We start from the raw sequence: 19407 nt of genomic DNA, 5'->3' as shown, positions 1-19407 counted from the left end.
CTCTGGAAGAATTCTGAATATTGTATTCGCAAGAAAGCAACCGCAAAAGAAAGATTCAGTCGGAAAGAGGAAAAAGAAAATGGCAGGGCAGGATCTAGGGTTGGAGATTACAGAGCTGAGGCTGGGTCTTCCCGGCGTGGAAAACAGCGGCGTTAAGAAGAAGAGGGTTTTCGCGGAGATGATCACGACCGGTGACGCGGAGGATGAGAACAGCTCGAGCAATGAGAGAAGTGACCAGACGGAGACTCGGGTCATTGGCTGGCCTCCCGTGTGTTCGTATCGGCAGAAGAATAATCACGCTCTTCTCGACAAGAAGAACGCCACGGAGAAGATGAAGTTTTACGTGAAAGTTAGCATGGACGGGGCTCCCTATTTGAGAAAGGTTGATTTGGGTGCTTACAAAGGGTATTATGACCTTTCGGCGGGATTGAAGGAACTCTTCGGTTGCTTCAGAATCGGTTAGTTTCTCGTCCAACTAGTCCTGATTCTTTCTCCTTCTCATTCGGTTTTTTAGATTAATTTTTGCCCCTCATGCGAAATCCAAGTTTGATCTTTCCACACCTGCAAAACCTGAGATTATAATTGACTGATTCGTTTACTATTTTATCAAGTTCTTCATTCTAAACTGAAATATTCCATGGCGTCAGTGTGTGAAGAACACCGTCCGTCGTTCAAACTACTTCTCTAACTGCATGAAATTATTCTACACATCCATATTCAACCATCCAAGAAAACCCAAATACGTTCGATAATTCCAAGTCGGGAAGAAATAGATCACTACTTATAAGAGCTATCACTATTGGTCTATTACTCAAAAACTACAGATACCATGTAATCCATTTCCAGAGCTAAATTGTATTTCTGCTTCGTGGTGGATCTTTGGCAGGAAGCCTGACCGGAGAAGAAGAGTCCGAATACTCGGAATATGTCACAATTTATGAAGACAAAGAGGGAGACTGGATGCTTGTCGGAGACGTTCCATGGCAGTAAGTTCCCTAACCTTAACCAAAGCTTTCTGGCTTTATCTTGATCAGTAGTTTATATAAACGGAATGAGCTAGTGATAGAGGCCTGAATCTCTTCAAACACCGTACGATCAGTAATTTCAGCAGATGCTCACGTTTCTCTGGTAATGACTGCAGGATGTTCACCGACTCGTGCAAGAGACTGAGAATAATGAAAAGTTCGGAAGCCAAGGGCTTCCAACTGCAATTGAAAAGCTCACCAGGAGGCGTGCAGCAGAGAAGTCGACAGCATGGCTGAACACAATCATGTTTCACGACTTGTTTCTTATACTGTTTTTCTCTGTTAGTACCGAGTGTTTATGTTGAAGTTGCCTGTAAAACGAATAGACGTTCTTTCATCCGTCCAGCTCCCGATCGAACACCGCATGATCCGGGATCAAAAAATAGGTTTTACGAAAGTCATTTATGAGAGGAAAAGTTGGTATTCTAGGGTTCCATTCCATGTTAGTGATTACAAAAAAAAAAAAAAAGGAAAAGCAATGTAGGAGAAGGAGAAGAGACAGGTTCCAGTATTCCACTGTTTCTTTGTTTGTTTGTTTGTTAAATTCTCGTTCGGTACTGGTAGAAGTCGGCACTGTGTGGGTCCTTGTTTTCATTTCCCGTTTCAACTCATCAAATCTCACTGAAACATTGCTTCGTCTGCATTAAATGGAGATTAGTAATTAGTTATCCGTCGATTCGGGACGATTTGAGACCTGCCATGGGGTCCATCTCCATTAATCGGTTGGTCGCGTGGAAAGGAACCGGAGTTTTATTTTATGGGACCGGCCGGGACATGGACATGAATACGGATAACTGTTCATGGGACATGCTTGGTGAGGGTGTGGAACAACATTTCGTGCATCTCTAATATGTAGACACCCCAGCAATGAGTACAAACCAAACAGGTCCCGACCACAGTTGGACCATATAATTCAACCATCCAACATCATGTAAGTGACCACCAAGGAAGAGAAGAAAAAAAAAAACTCTTATCATGTATTCTACCGATGATTCATTAATGTAAAGCACGACAAATTTCATCCTTCTTCCGATTCTTCAAGTTTCGCATCCGCTTTATTTACCGATTAGGAGATGCTCCTAACCTATATGTTTGAATCTACTTAGCTTATCAAATAGCATTAAGGTTATTTCATTCAAATAATTAGAGAAGCATAAATGAGATTCATTTACATGAACTAATAAATCTCGACTTAAAAGGAGATTCCCTACTAGTTTGCCAACAAATTAAGCAATTTACTATTGACCCTAGTTCAATTAGGTATCTTGAAATTTTTATTTTAGTAATCTAGTGTTTATTTATTTGATTAATAAAATTTTAATTAGATAGTTAAAATGTTAGAAAAGAAATATCTTCTTGTATGTATCATAAAAAAAAAACCCGAAGATTTTTCTAAAAAACGTGAAAACTTTGCCCATAAAAGTAATTCCTTTCCATCTTATCGTAGCACAAAAGCTCACCAAAAACTTTGTTTCGGTCGTCAACCGAAAAGTGGTCAGGACTTTCCAACTCAATGCAATGCTTAACTTATTTACACTTTAAAGCATTTAAATATTAAAATAAAAAGTTTAGGGTAATATAGCATATTCTTAATTGGTCATATAACATCTTCTTATTGGTTAATTACTCACGTAAATATGTATTTTTACACTACTCGTAAAATTTTGTTCTACTCGAAAAAACCGATTGAAATTTTAAAACTTAATCGAAGTCCGAGAGGTGATGCCTACGGACCATGGAAAAGGCTTTCACATTTGAAAATAGACACTTTCACTTCATAAAGATTGGTAATTTATATCAGAAGAACAACTTATGAAGCTTATTTTTATTGTAACCTCGATCTTTGTCACACATCAATGACAAGAGTGGGCATATAGGCATTATACGTGTAATGTTCAATATGTCTTAGCTTTGGAGGGAACATTAATTAACTAAATTAAAGTAGAAAAATTAGGGGTGACTAAACTTTGTGCAAGGGTAGGCCCACCCTTGTTACCGGACACCGGTGCCTACCGAAGGGGCCTTTTGGTAGTTAAGACTTCTTAGGATTCCGCCGCTGAACCCTCCGAAAGCCGACGATTAAAATGGCAAAAGTTTACAATGAACACTGCTTCCCTCTCGAATCTGATTCATTGAACACAGTGAAGTCAGAATCTTTAACTGTTTCAAATTTCGAGGATCATTCTTGAAGACTTTCAGAGCTGATAAGCGTGCATGTTCATGGATTCATTCCGTTGACTTGAAGAGAGGTAACACAGCTGAAAGACTTGGCCTTGTTTGAAGAATCCACGTTCTCGTCTTACTAGTGCATGAACATTGGCCTACCCACCACTGAAACTAAATTAATTCTCTCCGCCCACAGTTCAGACAAGTGACGATACGGGAGCTGTGAGGAATCGAGAACAGAAAAGAAAATTTCTGGGTTTAACCACAGGAGTAGGGAATTTGCTTCATCGACGAAGTCCCCTTGCGATAATGCCGCAGTTAACAAGGACCAAAAGAGAGTTTGAAATTAAAAGAGGAGCATCTCTGATTTCGAAGAGATCTCCCGGTTCATGGATACCTTTGACGTCCTGTCTGCCGCATCATTTATTTGTTGAATTTAAAACTCATCGAGTCAGTTTGGTCTTTACCCGACATAGCTTTAAGAATGATGGAAGCTTGAAAGGGAGGCCAAGATGATTAAAATCCCCGCTCTCGTGCGTTCGTTCGTTACTTCGTTTCATTTGTGGACTTACCCTTCTTCCCTTCCCTTTCATTCTACATAAAATTCCAAACCAGAAGGAGGTCCCGACTCCTGGGTCGTTCCTGGTTTTCCGTTGTTCCTGCTGAAGAGCAGCTGCAGCAGAAGTAAGGCTGGTGGTAATCTTCGTTTTCGCAAAGCTTTTACTGTGAGAACAATTTGCAGTTGGACCCGTTGTGATTCAATGCTAGGAGACGCAGGAGATGAGTACAATTAACCCGAGTTCAAATTAAGTTAAAAGAGATAGAAAAATGAATTTCTTACTATTCTAATCAATGTCATTAAACCTGATTCAACCAAACCCAACATCATATGTAAGCTTAGATTTAAAAAAAACTGAAGAAAGGAAGAGCAAGTCAATCAAACTGACCAATTCTAGTGGTTTGTATTGTCTTCACTCCCATCTTCTAATATGCAAACAAAGGAGAATTTCTATCTGGATATAGAATGGGAGAGGGCAAGGCGGAGCACTTCACCTTCCAAACATCTATGTTAAAAGTATAAATATCGAACTAGAGGGGGCCTACGCCCTACACCCTTCCCCTCCCTTTTCGGGAGGAGCCCCCACCTTCCCAAGTAACATGAATAAGTTCTATAGGGGCCCCCTCCCTAATTCTTCCATCTCAGAGATTGGGGGGGGGGGGGGGGGACTACGAGTAGGACAACCTATGGTTTGTTCCTTTTCACTAGAATCACAAAACACGTGAAACGAAAGCTAAAAGAGGGCTCCATGCTGTCTAAGTAATCTCTCCCCCCTTCCACGATCCATCCAATTTTATTCTAAGATGGCGACAGTTTTGCTGATCGGCTGACACGTCACCGACATGCCAACAGAGTCACATGCCTCTCTTGGGACCCACCAGCACCGTTGCTTCCCCTTCATCTCTCCTCGCCTCATGCTGAGTTGACTTCTTCCAACGCACGCCGGCCCCACCTCACCCGTTTACGCTTTTACCCCTCGTGTTAATAATGCCGTCGCTTTCCTTTCACTTCCACACTTCCCGCGGCTTAGAGCCAAAATAGCTTTAAGCTCCGAAACGCCGACGTTTCGTAAGTGGCCCACCTTCTATGACGAGGATGACTAGAGCCTAGCCGAGTCGACATGTGTTGGGAGCTAGTTGACAATGGGCTCCAATGGCGCCTACAGATGGTTCAAATTTCTAAAAAGCTTTCGTCACCTCATGTCAAATAGTCCAATTTTCGGGCCACGTCGCCTTCTTTAGTTTGTTCGGCGCCTCGCTCTCTCTCTCTCTCTCCTCGTAACCCTTTATTAAGGAGGAACGGAGGGATGAGGAAGACGTAATGGAGTTTTTCGCCATTGGAGAGGAAAAGAGGAGGAAAACGTAGCCGAAGATGGCAAGTATGTTACCGGTGACGCGCTCTTCCGCTCTGAATTTAGAGGAAACTAAGCTGACGTTGGGACTACCCGGTGGGTCGAGGAGTAGTGCTACTTCCACCGATGGGAAAATCGGGGGAAAAACCAGAGGAAAACGTGGGTTCTGCGAAACCATTGATCTTAACATCGGAAGCTCTGGCGTTGAGCCACTCGGCAAAGACTCGTCTGATTGCTCAAAATTGTGTGGTGATGGGCATTCTACCGCCGGAAAAACCCCTCCTGCAAAGTGAGTGCACTTGACAAATTGCTCTTATGATTGATTGTTTCTCTTCACTTCGGCTATTCAAGTGAGAGAATCGAGTTATTAAATGCTGATTTTTTTTACTTTTTGAATTTTTAGGGCTCAAGTTGTCGGATGGCCACCAGTGAGGTCGTTCAGGAAGAACTCCGTGAAGAGCAGCTGTACGTATATCAAGGTGGCTGTTGATGGAGCTCCTTATCTGCGGAAGGTAGACCTGAAGATGTATAGAAGCTACCAGGAGCTGTTAAACGCTCTGGAGGAGATGTTCAGCTGCCTCACCATTCGTAAGTATTCTTGTATTTTCTCTGGTATAGGGTTTGACTCTTTTGTTCCCTAATCCCGGTGTTGATTTGATATTTTTTGTCCTTGGGTATTGGAAAAGAACGATCTCTGTGCGAGAGCAGGCTGATGGACCTTGTGAATGGCACTCAATATGTTCCCACTTACGAAGATAAAGATGGCGACTGGATGCTCGTTGGTGATGTCCCATGGAAGTAAGTTCTTGCTAAATGACTTTTTTCAATAATAACGGTCTTTCTTTCTCTTTTCAAGAAAAAAAAAACATTTGTTAACTCGCTCGAGTTACGCCATGCAGCTTTGGGATGCGGAAACCATTTCTCTTTCTGGGTATCCGTTTTCTCTTTCTCCATTTATGTTTTTAAGCCAGGATTTTTTTTTTTTTTTTTTAAATTGCAGAATGTTCGTTGAATCGTGCAAGCGTCTTCGATTGATGAAGAGCTCCGAGGCAGCTGGTTTAGGTAATCTACTTTCTAGATATCTTTCATCAACCATCTTCCATCTTCTCATAATATTATCAATTTATCAGATTCTAATCCGGATTTTTTTATGAACGCAGCTTCTAGGACGCCAGATCGACGCGGGAACTCATCCTGATATATATGGCGAAGACATGTTCTGAAGCATGTATATAAGAGTCAAGAGAAGCTTTCTTTTTTTATCTTCTGACCACAGTTTAAAGATTAGAAATAAGGAAAAGCGATTGTACTAATGTAATCGACATTGCCACAGCAATTTTTGGTTTTCTGAATTATATAGACTGAAACAAGCTAGCATTTGTTGAAATGATATTCTTGGCTTATAAACAGCAATAAATATACAGACACTTCAGAGGTGTTTTAAGCATTTCTATTTCTGGGTTATCTATTATTGAACCAGACTGCTATCATGGAGCTGAGACTGTAGGTTGTGCCGCTCTTTCATTAACAAGAAGATCAAGAGGTGGGCGTTCTGCCACTTAACACTGAATTTGTGTCATCAGGACAATGTTTCTGATTTTCCTTTATTAAGACGATGACATAATGGGTCTTCAGATTTTCAGTCGCATTGGTTTAGTCAACAAGAAAAAATACCGACTTTCTGTTACTGCAGCCATCTTCTCCGACAAGGCCTGCAGGCAGCCACGGAGTTTCACATAATTAAATTGTAGGAGACGATGATACTGCTAGAGGTTTCTGAGACAAAACCTGCACGGACGTTTGCAGAAGCTATAAAAACGTTTAAACGTTTCAGAAACTGGCAAGAGAACCCGGACACCATCGATGGGCTGTGTGATTCAAGCAACAGATTTATGTGATTTCTCCCATTTCTAGTGCTTCATTAACAAGAGTGGATGCCCATACACGCAAGAGCATCACAACTCTGATGTCGTTCTTGATAAGAAGTGTTCAATGCTCGAAGTGGATGGAGCCCCATTTCGTTAGAAAGAAAGAACACAGAAGAAAGAGTACAATAAGCCGAAGCAATAGAAAGTATAAATAACTGTTTTCTATGAGCGATTGGTTGATCCCGAGTTTCGGATTTTGATGTGCGGGGGAATGTATGAATTGAATATGATGTAATGCACATGGTTGGAAGCTCTTGGACCCAACTGAATTGTGAAGCCTCTTGAATCACTTTCAGGAAAGTTCTAGTTTCGAATATAACGTGAAGCTCACCACGTTCTTTTTTGTTGGCGGATTATCTCCTGCTTTGTCTACGATTCTGGAGTTCTAATCCAGAACGAACGACTACCAGTGGCGGCTGTTGCAGGAAAAGGACGAGTTCCGGTGGTTCATTAGTTGAGGGCATAAAGGCTAGGTTCCTAGGCTCGTAAAGACGCCGTGCATCGATCCCACGAATGGAAGGGGCCCCGACCGGATGTCATCTTCTTCGTTTATATCTCCTACGACGGGGAAAAGAAAGATCGGGCAAGAATTGGAAATTTGAGATAAGATATCTCGATCTGAAGGTCACTTGAACTACAGGCGGCAGAGCTCAGCGACCCAGGATTGCTCTAGGGTATCCACCCCTAAACAACCTCATCCTGAGGGGACCTCAGTTTAATCCTTGTCTCAACAACCTTCAAACTTCTTTTCTTACATCATTCGTTTTTACGATTGGTCTTTTATTGAAATTGAAAAGCTACTACTTGCGTAATATTACCTATACTTCACTAGGACAAGTAAGAACCCATTACTTTGAGAGGTTAGTGCGGCTTACCATAGTTTTCATTTTTTTTCTTCCAGTTTTTTGTTGTATTAGGAAGAGGGTAAAGAGCACTGTAAGATTTGATTAAAATCTTTGTAATCACCACGAATTAAATGGTGAGAATTTACATTAATTTATATTGATTTTACAACAGACTATACAACGAAAATTTGGGTTTTTATGCATCTCAGTGATCTGGTCTACGACCTATGACCTATGTTTTCTAGTAATAGGAATTGGTCCTCGGCTGCTGCTACGGCTTGGTATCCTTCATACAACCCTTGTTAGAAGATGGGTTCAAACCCACAAGTCCAAGGCAAGGAAGCCCACACATCTAAATGATGACATATGGATCATATAAGATACTTTTCATAAAAATGGCATGAAGGTGTAAAAAATACTTATCATTTTTATGTCTTTTTTTTCTAAAGTGGTAGCCCTAAGGGCATTATAAAAGTTATAAATAAAGACATTGGCTAAGAGGTAGACCAATGAAGTTTTCTCCTCCTTTCTCTCAAATTCGTCTAACCTCCCTCCTTCCCTTGGTCGGCGCACCTCTCTTTCCTTCTAGTCCAAGCTCTCTCCCTTTTAAAGTTGATCCCTTCTTCCTCTCTTCTCCTTCCTCTTCTTCTTCTTGGTTGATCTAAGTCCTCTACATCGGATCCTTAATTTTACATGGTATCAAAACAAGGAGTTTAGGATTCCCCTTGATAAAGTATACAAATATATATTTATGAAAATTTATCCAAGAATTTATTCATGGAAGGAGTTTAGCCATGAAGAGATAAGTCAATTTTGATCATTATTTACATATTCTCCTTCTATAAGTTGAGGTCTTGATTTTTTATTTACATCAAGACAAAATGATCTTCATATAAGTTGTGAAGATTAATTGCTTGTGATGTTATAATCTTGATCTTCTTGTAGCTAAATTGCAAGCTTGATCAAGATTGGTTGATGCTAGTATTTCATAAAGATCGATGTGTTGATGAAAATGATTTGCGATTAGATTACCTACATGTAACTTGGATCAATTTTCTATGAGTTAGAATTCCAGGACATGTTGTGGTAAGTTCTCTCACACTTGGGTACTGTTATGGGGTCTTGTTATTTTGTTAGATGATCGTCATATGGTTCAAATTCTAGCGTCTACTTGCCTTTATCATTCTGCTGCCCTTTCTACTTCCTTGAACTCCAACACTTGTTTCTTTGAAGTTGGATTGTTCCCACGAGTTAAGGAGTTATAAAAGACTTGACTTGCTACTAAGGATCTCAAAAGAAGATTCTAATTCTTAAATGTTTGGCTACAGTTTTTTTGAGTTTGGATTAAGGCATAAGGGTTTAAATCTATCATTTTTTTAAAGGATATGATTTAGTGCCTACTCTTGTGGAAAAAATCTATATCTCTCTTTGTAAGTGCCTGATTTGGTCCACAAATCTTCCAAGTTGCATTAGTGGATTTTTTTAGACGCCCTTTACAATTGATCTTGGTGTGATTTAAGCATTTGATTTGCTTCATCATGGAGATTAGATATACATGTAGAATTACTACTATTCCCTTGAGGGGTCTCTCCAATTATCTTATCTAGTCACAATTGATACGACGGGTTCTCATTACTCGTGATCTTTTCGGTCATTTAAACAAACCCTCTCCTCCGATTGATGAAGAAAATGTAGCCTACCTCAAGTGGGATAAAAATGATAATCTGGTTATTAGTTGGCTCATAAAAAACATGGAAGAACATGTGGCCAACAATATGGTCCACTTGGAAACTGCCAAGGATATTTGGGGCGCATATGCTAAGTTATACTCTAGCACAACCTCCTTGCAAAAATTATTTGATGTCTTACAAAATATACTGAATACTAAGCAAGGGGATAATATTCATGAGTTCTTGGCCCAATTTTGGGGACTTTTTCAAGAATTGAAGATCGCTCAACCGTACTCAACAGATATTACGGTTCAAGAAAGACAACGAGAGGCCTTGGCAACAACCATTTGTTTGACGAATATCAAGCCATATCTTGAGGTAGCTAAGACCCAACTCCTTAGCTCATTCACACTTCCATCCTTTGATAAAATCAGTGTTACGTTGCTAAGTCCATCCCCTCCTATGTTTGATTCAAAATTTGATACAAGACATATTGCCTTAAGAAACGAACGTCATTCTTGTACTACTTCTCACCCTATATCCAACTTTATGTCTCACCATCGTTTGTCTTCCGCTTGCTCTCAGTTCCTTGCATCTCTTTCTTCTACTTCAATTTTGCAGTCCTATCATGAGGCCCTATAGCATCCAGGATGGAAGACGACTATGGATGAGAAAATGTATGCGTTATATGACAATCAAACCTGACACTTAGCACCAATCCCAAAAGGAAAAAAATGGTTGTAAATGGGTGTTTTCATTTAAACATAACCCGGATGGGTTCGTTGCTTCTCTTAAAGCCCGACTCATTGCTAAAGGATACACTCAATGTGATGGAGTGGATTATGAGGAGAACTTTTCTCCCATTTCCAAGTTAAATTCGGTACATATCTTATTATCTCTTGCTACTAACTCGTCATGTAAAGAATGCCTTCCTAATTGGGGATATCCACGAGGAAATTAATATGCTTCAACCACCTGGTTATGTGGTTGAGGGGGAGTTTGTATGCCAGTTATAAAAGTCCTTATATGGGCTTAAATAGTCCCCTCGGGCTTGGTTTTAAAAATTTAGCGAGACACTACTACGGTTTGGCTTTCGTCGATGCATGGTAGATCATTTGGTATGCTTTAAAGATACCTCAAAAGGAAAAATATTATTGGTTATATATGTTGATGACATTATCTTAACCGGCGATGATGCACATTGCATACAAGAGGTAAAAAATATGATATGTCAGGAATTCAAAACTAAAGATCTGGGACTGCTTAATTATTTTTAGGCATAAAAGTTCTTCAATCCAAACATGGGATAATATTGTCTGAACAAAAGTATGTTTTGGACCACCTCGAAGAAATAGGAATGAAAGGGTGTTGACCAGTTCACACACCTATGGATATTAATATAAAATTATGTGCAACGATTGGAGAAAATATTGATATTGGTAAATATCAAAGATTCGTGGGCAAATTGATCTACCTCACGGTAACTAGACCAGACATATCATATGTTGTAAGCGCGGTAAGTCAATACATGCATAAACCACAACTTACCCACTGGCAGGCCTTGGAGAGAATATTACGATACTTAAAAAGGAGACCTGGGAAAAGGATTACTTTATAAAAAAATGACCATTTCAACATAGAAGGTTTCTCAGATGCAGATTGGGCTGGATCACCTAATGATAGGAAGTCTACGTCTGGATATTGCACTCTTGTTGGAGAGAAGTTGGTCACCTGGAGAAGTAAGAAGCAAAATGTGGTTGCAAGATCTAGCGCTGAAGCAGAATACAAAGCTATGGCCCACACAGTTAATGAACTCTTATGGATCAGGACCCTTCTTACCGAATTAGGATTTTATAAAGGAGGTCCCACAAATCTACATTGTGATAACCAAACAGCCATTCATATTACTTCAAACCCAGTCTTCCAAGAAAGGACTAAACACATTGAGGTGGATTGCCACTTTATACGGGAGAAATTTCAATCGGGTATAATCTCCATCAAACATGTTTCATCACAAGAGCAAGTACCAGATATCCTCACTAAACCAGTTACATCTAAAATCCTATCCTTTATATATGTGGCAAGTTGGGCATCTATGATATTTTTTCTCCTCCAGCTTAAGGGGGAGTGTTAGAAGATGGGCTCAAGCCCACAAGTCCAAGGCAAGGAAGCCCACACATCTAAGTGATGGCATATGGGTAATATAGGATGCTTCTCATAAAGATGACATGAAGGTGTAAATACTTGTCCTTTTTATGTTTCTTCTTTTATAAACTTGTAGCCCAAAGGGCATTGTAAAAGCTATAAATAAAGGCATTGGCTAAGAGGTAGAGCATTGAAGTTCTCTCCTCCTTTCTCCCAAATTCGTCCAGCCCCCCTCTTTCCCTTGGTTGGCGCACCTCTCCTTCCTCCTGGTCCAAGCTCTCTCCCTTTTGTAGTTGATCCCTTCTTCCTCTCATCTCCTTTCTCTTCTTCTTCTAGGTTGATCAAAGTCCTCTACATGGGATCCTAAATTCTACACCCCTCAAGCTAAGCGTTGGATTGGAAAAGTCCTAAAGCTTGGACCGAAAAAATTCAAAAAGAGGGCATAGAATACTTTTGGTAAAAATGTCAATAACTTGTAGGTGAGATGGTACATACTGTGTGTGAAGTTTGTCAGCAACAATAGGTTCTCAAAGAAAATGATGATCTAATTTAACATTCTTGACTCACTTGTGAGAAATTGGATTGGAGCTCAGGAAAATTTCACTTTTGTTGTTAAGATAAGGGGTCGTTGTGGAATAGAAAAATGCAGTTCACAAAGGAGATGTGTATTAGGAGTCCTCGTCAACCTACTGTCACCCAATTGCATTTCTCTCTTTTTTTCGACGGGGTACCCCTCTTTTACCGATGTAATCGAGTTGCGGTCTCTGACATCCACTCGACTCATCACCGCCATCACAGCGTTGACAGCCCTATTGCCCTCCTCCTACTTTGCTTCCACTGGCGTCGCAACTTTGTGCATTCGCCCATGGCCACGACACCGGCATAGTCACCACTCTCACTTTTGGCATCATTTCGATGATCCCCCCTTTCTTGCCAACTGCATCATCATCGCGTCCTATGGCCCTACCTTCTCTTCCTCAAGATCACTGAAAACATCAATGACCTCGCCGAAATCCAATCAAGAATGGTTTGTGCACCTCCTCGACTCCAGGAGGAGAGACCACTAGAATCAGTGTCCCACATTTTTGAGTCGTAGAGCTAAGCCAAGGCTTCCCCAACCCGCACAAGGGAACCCGAGTTCACATGGGTCTGTCGTTCAATCCTATGCCCAACTCGGTACACAAACATTTTAAAAAAAATTGCCTTTTTCAAAGTTTCTGGAAAAATCCCTCGTCTCTCTGTCCAATCCATGACATTGATCTCGAAGGTTCGAAATGTGAAGTAGTCTATCTCTCAAGAGTCAAACCTCAATGGCTGCTGAATCCTTTTCTTATCTTCTCCCCTTTCATACTTTAATCTACATGATTACCATTAAACTCTCCTCCACAACTTACCTCCTCTAAAAAAGTCAACTTCTTCTCCTTCTTGAAAGTCAAAATCTGCTCGGATATGTGGACGGAACCCTTGCACCACCACCTCAGTTTGCTGCCACAGATTCTACCACCCCTATTGCCAAATTTTTGGCATGGAGAGCAATGGATCAATGCCTTCTCAACCTCCTCCATTCCTCCCTCACCAAGAAACTAATGGTCGAAGCCATTGGCCTCTCCACTGCACGTGAGGTTTGTCTCACATTGGAAAATGCCTTCAACCATCGGTCAAAGGCTCTCCATTTTTTTCTCAAGGACTACCTCCAGCAACTGAAGCTCACAAATCAATTTGTTGCCGCCTACACCTGCTTTTTCAAGGGTCTCTACAACCAACTTCACGCAATCCATAGACCTGTCGACATCGCTAACAAACACCACTAGTTTCTCCGTGGACTCAGTGTCAATTTCTCCACCTTCTCCATCACACAAATGGCCCTCACGCCTCTCCCCTATTTCTCGGACCTCGTCTCTAAAGATGAGAGCTTTGAGTTCTTCCAGAAATCACTCGAGAGCCCTAATCCTCCACCTACTGTTTTCATTGTTGCATTTCGTGATTCTCACTGGTCAACCCACCATGGCTCTGATACCATGTAAGATTTGATTAAAGTCTATGTAATCACCACGAATAAAATAGTGATGATTTACATTTATTTATATTGATTTTACAATAGACTATACAACAGATATTAGGGTTTTTTTGCATCTCGACGATCTGGTCTTCAACCTCTATTTACGGTAATTCGAACTAGTCTTTGGTTGCTATTATAGCTTGGTATCTTTCACAATGACCACCATCTCTTTAGGACAATGGGGAGGTGGGGTCCCTCCTTTGGTCCTGTCTCTTTAGGACGACGGTGAGGCAGGGAGAGGTACCACTACCTTCCACCACATTTATATACTTGTGTATGGAAGGGGAGCCCTCTTCCAAAGAAAATCCCTTCCCTTGATTCACATCTCCATGGAAAAAAGGTGGGCCTTGGTGGGAAAGTGTTTGTCCTTCTCTTTCACATGGTAGGAGTAAGGCCTGACTCTCCCTCCTCCCTTCTACTAGTGTGAAAATTAAAGATTAGAGAACATCTTCCCTCTATTCTTTCTTTCGGCCAAAGAGGAAATGTTAATGAAAAAATTGAGATAAAGGAGGTGATTGTTCCTTTCCTCGTACTCTTACTATCAGAATGGTAGGAGGGATCAACCTACTTGTCTCCCTGCCAATGTCGAGGTTCGGTTGCTCCACCCCTACAGTTGCCTCTATTTAGTAGGTTGTCAAAAATCCAAATTGTGCTAAAAAGGAAATCATGTTCAGATTTATTATTATAAGCACTATGCAACAAGTATCACATAGGGAGGATTAATGGGATCCATGTTATCTTGTATATGCGATTGAAGGGGATCAAGCAAATGCTAGTACATGTGTACTAGGGATACATGGTCAGTAGTGCCATGGACGAACACGTGCACCGCAAGGCCAAATATGGGTGCACTAGACATAACATAAAAAAAGGTTTCACAATATGGTACGTCAACCCCAAACACTAAAAAAACATTTAGAGGTAAAAACACTCTCATAGGGCCCAAAAACGAGAATTTGGCACAAAATACCCAAGGCTACACCGGTTGGGGTGCAGGGGGCGTGCGCAAGTGAGTAGCAGCACGCGAGGCAGGGTACACAGGCGCACTAGAGAGGACGCACGAGCGAGTGCGTTCGGTTGGCAAGTGTGGAGCACGTGGCACGCACAACCAACACCAGCCCAGCACACAGCCAACAACTGGCTGGCTAGCTAATGGGCAGTTTTGCTTCAAAATTTGAAATTTAAGTTTCTCCTACTCAAAAGGGATTGAGATAGGGTAGTTTGAGTAAAAAAAAGGGCACATGGGATTTGCCTTGTTTATGTTGCGAATTCTCATTGGCTCATGTAAGATAAGTGATAAGGATGATTTATCCTTTATTTGCCTCTAAATAGGCTTTGTAAACTTGATGTAACCATCTCAAAATTCATGCAAAGACTACCCCATTTATGGGAGAACTCATTTCTCTTTTTTTTGGCTTGGTTTTCCTTTGAAACGAAGAACTAGCTTACTTTTCACCCAAAGTAATCTAGGTCGTGTGTGCCAAAGCTTTAGGATCAAATCCTAGCCTGATATAGCAACGTGACAAGTGGTATCAAAGTAGAATTGTTTATGCCATGGTTTACTCGGAACTGACATTGGAAATTTCTTCAAACAAAGGTAAGAATAAGGTTTCTAAAACTTAATCTCATTTAACTTCTTTTGGAATCTAGGCTCAAGAAGGTGGAATTCCAATTCTCAAGTTGGGAGGCGAAGATTTAAGAGATGGTCGATGTCCGACAATATAGTCTTGACGCGATTCAAGAGCTAGAAGACAATTTTCATAGAACCATTGTCGTGCTAAAAGCGGACACAAACAACAACCCAGATAAGATGTGGTCGGAGCTAAAAAAGTTGGGAATGTGAATGGTGATTCTCAAATGAGCCATTCTAAATAGAGAAGGTGTTTTGTCACTGATGAAGATCAAGGTGCCCAAACCGAAATCGTACAATGGCATACACGATCCAAAAGTGAGCGGAAACTTCTTGTGACAAGTAGAACAATACTTTAAAGTTTCAAAACTCTAAAGAGAATCAAGGTTGTACCGCTTCCATGTTCCTTGTTGATAATGCTATTTTATGGTAGAGGAGGAGAGTGGGTGATGCCGAGGATGGAGAAGACTCGATGGGCACTTGGGAAGATTTCAAGCATGAATTGAAGCGTTACTTATTTTCAGAAGATGTCAACTACTTGGCACAAAAGGAATTGCTGGCATTGTGATAAAGGGGAACTATCGGTGAGTACATCCAATCTTTTACTTCTTTGATGCTTAGTATTCCTAACATGACCAATGAGGATTGGTTATTTTAATCTTTGGCCAGACTTTGTCCATGGGTCAAGCAAGAATTGACGTGTCGAGATGTGAAGATGTTTGCTGCCACTCTAGCCACCGCTGAAAAGTTAATGGATTTTGATAGAAAATCCGACAAAAGCACCTCCAAGTCCACAAAATTTGATAAAAATGGTCACAATGAGAATTAAAATAAGAAGCAATATTGGAACCAGAATTCCAAGAACGAGAACCTAAACTCCAAAAATGGAGAGAAGGAGAAGAACTTTGCGTACAAAGGTACTTCTAATAAAAATATTAAATGCTTTATTTGTGAAGGTGATCATATGGTGCAGGATTGTCCCAAAAAAGAGGCAATTGAATGCCATCAAAATAGACAAAGTTGCTGAGTAACTAAGCAACGAACCTAGAATGGGTTCAATGATGTTACTTAACTCCTTTCAAGCCCACATCGAGATCACCATAAAACCGTTGTAAGATCTAAGCAAGAACTCCTCTATTTAGATGTTTTGATTAATGACATTAAAGCAAAAGCTATGATTGACACTGGAGCTAGTTACAATTTTGTTTTGGTGGAAGAAGTGAAATTATTAATCCTATGATTGGAGCAAAATGATAGTCTTATGAAGGTTGTAAATTCTACGGCCAAGGCGGTGCTTGGCATGGCAAAACACACCTGAGTTATCGTCGAAAAGTGGGTAGGCTTTCTCGATTTTATTGTTATTTACATTGATGATTTTAATGTAATTTTGGGCATGGACTTTTTTCGTAATTGGAGGGCATTCGTAATGCCCTATTTGGGACTTGTAGAGGTTATGATTGATGTTGGGCCTTGTATAATTTCAAACAATGGGGATCATGTAAAAGGGAAAGCCACAATGCTTTCAGATCTCCGGCTTAAGAAGGGAGTGAGGAGAGTCTACTTTTCTCATTGCATTAAAAGAAAATGAACAACAACTAGAGACTCAGTCTGTGCCGACCAACATTGAAAAGGTCCTAATGGAGTTCTAGGATTTGATGCCGGAAGAATTTCCAAAGTGGTTGCCTCAACGAAGGGATGTAAACCACATGATTGAGCTTTAACCAGTTGCTAAACCACTAGCCAAAGCACCCTACCGCAAGACACCAACAGAATTGGAAGAGCTTTGGAAACAACTCAAGGAGTTTCTTTAAGCCAAATTCATCCACCCTTCCAAAACTCTATTTGGCAAACCTATACCTTTCCAAAAGAAGAAGGATGGAAGCATGAGGTTATGCATCGACTATTGAGCGTTGAACAAGGCGACTATAAAGAACAAGTATTCAATTCCCCTCATTGCAGACTTGTTTGATCAACTCTATCTTGCTCATATTTTAGTAACCTTGACTTGAGGTTGGGTTACTAATAAGTGTGAATCACTGAATGAGATGAGAAAAAGACCACATGTGTAACGAGGTATGGTTTATTTGAGTTTGTAGTCATGTCGTTTGGTTTGACAAATGCACCGACAACTTTTTGTACTCTTATGAACAAACTCTTCCACCCTTTTTTCTAGATCAATTTGTAGTTATCTTTTGGACGATATTGTGGTGTAAAGTAGGGACATATAGGAGCATTTTCATTGCATTAAAAACTCTTTTTTCAACAAAAGGGAGAAGTGTTTATTTGACCTATCAGAGGTGTCCCTTTTGGGACATTGGATTGGAAGATGATAGATACAGATGGATGAAAAGTAAGTACAAGCAATTGATGAATGATGCATTCCAACCAATGTATCCAAGTTGAAATCTTCCTTGGGCTCATGAACTACTATCAAAGATTCATTAAAGGATTTTCAGCCTTAGCAGCTCCTTTGATGAATTTTTTGAAGATGTGGTCAACCAAATGCTAAGAAGCGTACAAGTCCTTCAAAGATGCTGTCACTAAGGAACCAGTCCTGCAACTTATTGATTTCAGTAAGCCTTTTGAGGTAGTTATTGATGCTTCTAACTTTGAAATTGTTGGTATTTTAGAATATGACTGACATCTGATGGCTTTTGACAGTCGAAGGCTTAATAATACAAAACAACATTATACCATTCAAGAACGGGAAATGACGGCCATAGTGCATTGTCTACGCACTTGGCGCCTCTACTTGTTGGGGTAGAGGTTCGTATTGAAGACGAACAACATAGCATCTAGCTACTTCCTCACGTCAAGGAATTTTAGCTTGAAGCAAGCTCAGTGACAAGACTTCTTTGAGGGAATTCAACATGTTGCTCATTTCAAACCTGGCACAAACAAGAATATAGTCGATTCCTTAAGCCGAACTAGCTACACTTAAATTAGAAGCTCTTGTTTCTCTCAATTAGGTTCGTTCAACATTGATCGATCGTATCAAGGTGGGTCTTAGGCAAGACTCACAAGCTCGCAATTTGGTGGAGGTCGCCGCTCTTGGAGGTACGTGTCAATTTTGGCTGAATGAGGGCATCTTGTGCACAAAAGAGGGAAGACTTCTTGTTTCCAAACACGATGGTCTTTGATGTGAGTCTTTGCGGGAATGTCATGATACCAAATGTGTTGGACATCCAAGACAAAAGAGAACACTTGCTCTATTAAAAGGCAATTACTATTGGCCTGGAATGGAAGAAGATTTTGAGGAGTATGTTCCTACTTGTCTTATTTGCCAGCAAGATAAGGTGGAAAAGTGAAAACCATGGGGTGTGCTCAAGCCCCTACCTATCCTAGAAAGATCATGGGTCTATTTTTATGGACTTTATTTCTAGACACAAAAAAACTGAAGGCCTTGGTTCCATTATGGTGGCAATGGACCAATTTGTGAAGTACAATACAATCGTGGTTGTACCGGGTGATTGTATTGGAGAGGTGGAAAAAAATTTCATGGGCAATGAGGTAAAACATTGGGAAGTTCTGAGAAAAATTGTAAATGATCGAGATCCTCGATTTATGGGTAAGTTTTGGATCAGACTCTTCAAAATTATTGGAACTACCCTTAACTTTTCTACAAGTTTCCATCATCAAACTGATGGGAAGACGGAGTGGATCAATGCTATCTTGGAGGAGAATTTACAAGATTTTGTTAATGCTAATCAAAAGAACTGGCTGAAGCTACCTGGTGTGGCCTAGTTCTCATACAACTTGCAGAAAAGTGAATTCACGGGCTATAGCCCGTTCGAGTTGGTGACCAAACAACAATCGCTTATGCCTCATAGCATCCTTTTGAGAAAGTTTTGGAGGAGCCCAACAACCTTGCAACAAGCCAAAAGATGGAAGGAATGTACGGATCTTGTTTTCCCTTGAAACGAAGACTTACTAGCCTACTTTTCACCCAAAGTAAGTTAGGCAACACGCCGAAGCTTTAGGATTGAATCTTAGCCTAAAATAGCGGTGTGACAACTAGGGATTCTGAGA

General features: G+C 40.6%; 2 protein-coding genes across 2 annotated transcripts; both read left to right on the top strand.

The window, feature by feature from the left end:
• On the top strand, positions 1-1866 carry LOC137949539 (auxin-induced protein 22C-like). The gene is made up of 3 exons (XM_068795605.1): positions 1-458; positions 887-986; positions 1142-1866. The coding sequence occupies exons 1-3, from the start codon at positions 80-82 to the stop codon at positions 1260-1262; spliced, it is 600 nt and encodes a 199-aa protein (XP_068651706.1). The 5' UTR covers positions 1-79; the 3' UTR covers positions 1263-1866.
• A 3193-nt stretch (positions 1867-5059) lies between these two features.
• Positions 5060-6505, top strand: LOC137949538 (auxin-responsive protein IAA16-like). Its single transcript, XM_068795604.1, has 5 exons — positions 5060-5390; positions 5505-5689; positions 5788-5899; positions 6102-6163; positions 6262-6505. The coding sequence occupies exons 1-5, from the start codon at positions 5122-5124 to the stop codon at positions 6297-6299; spliced, it is 666 nt and encodes a 221-aa protein (XP_068651705.1). The 5' UTR covers positions 5060-5121; the 3' UTR covers positions 6300-6505.
• The last annotated feature ends 12902 nt before the right edge of the window (positions 6506-19407 follow it).

The sequence above is a fragment of the Aristolochia californica genome, unplaced genomic scaffold (assembly GCF_029961685.1).
Source record: "Aristolochia californica isolate CCGP_79_NKW_82.1479 unplaced genomic scaffold, dmAriCali1.0.hap1 SCAF_14, whole genome shotgun sequence".
NCBI classification, from domain to species: domain Eukaryota; kingdom Viridiplantae; phylum Streptophyta; class Magnoliopsida; order Piperales; family Aristolochiaceae; genus Aristolochia; species Aristolochia californica.
This window is presented reverse-complemented; position numbering and strand designations above follow the sequence as displayed.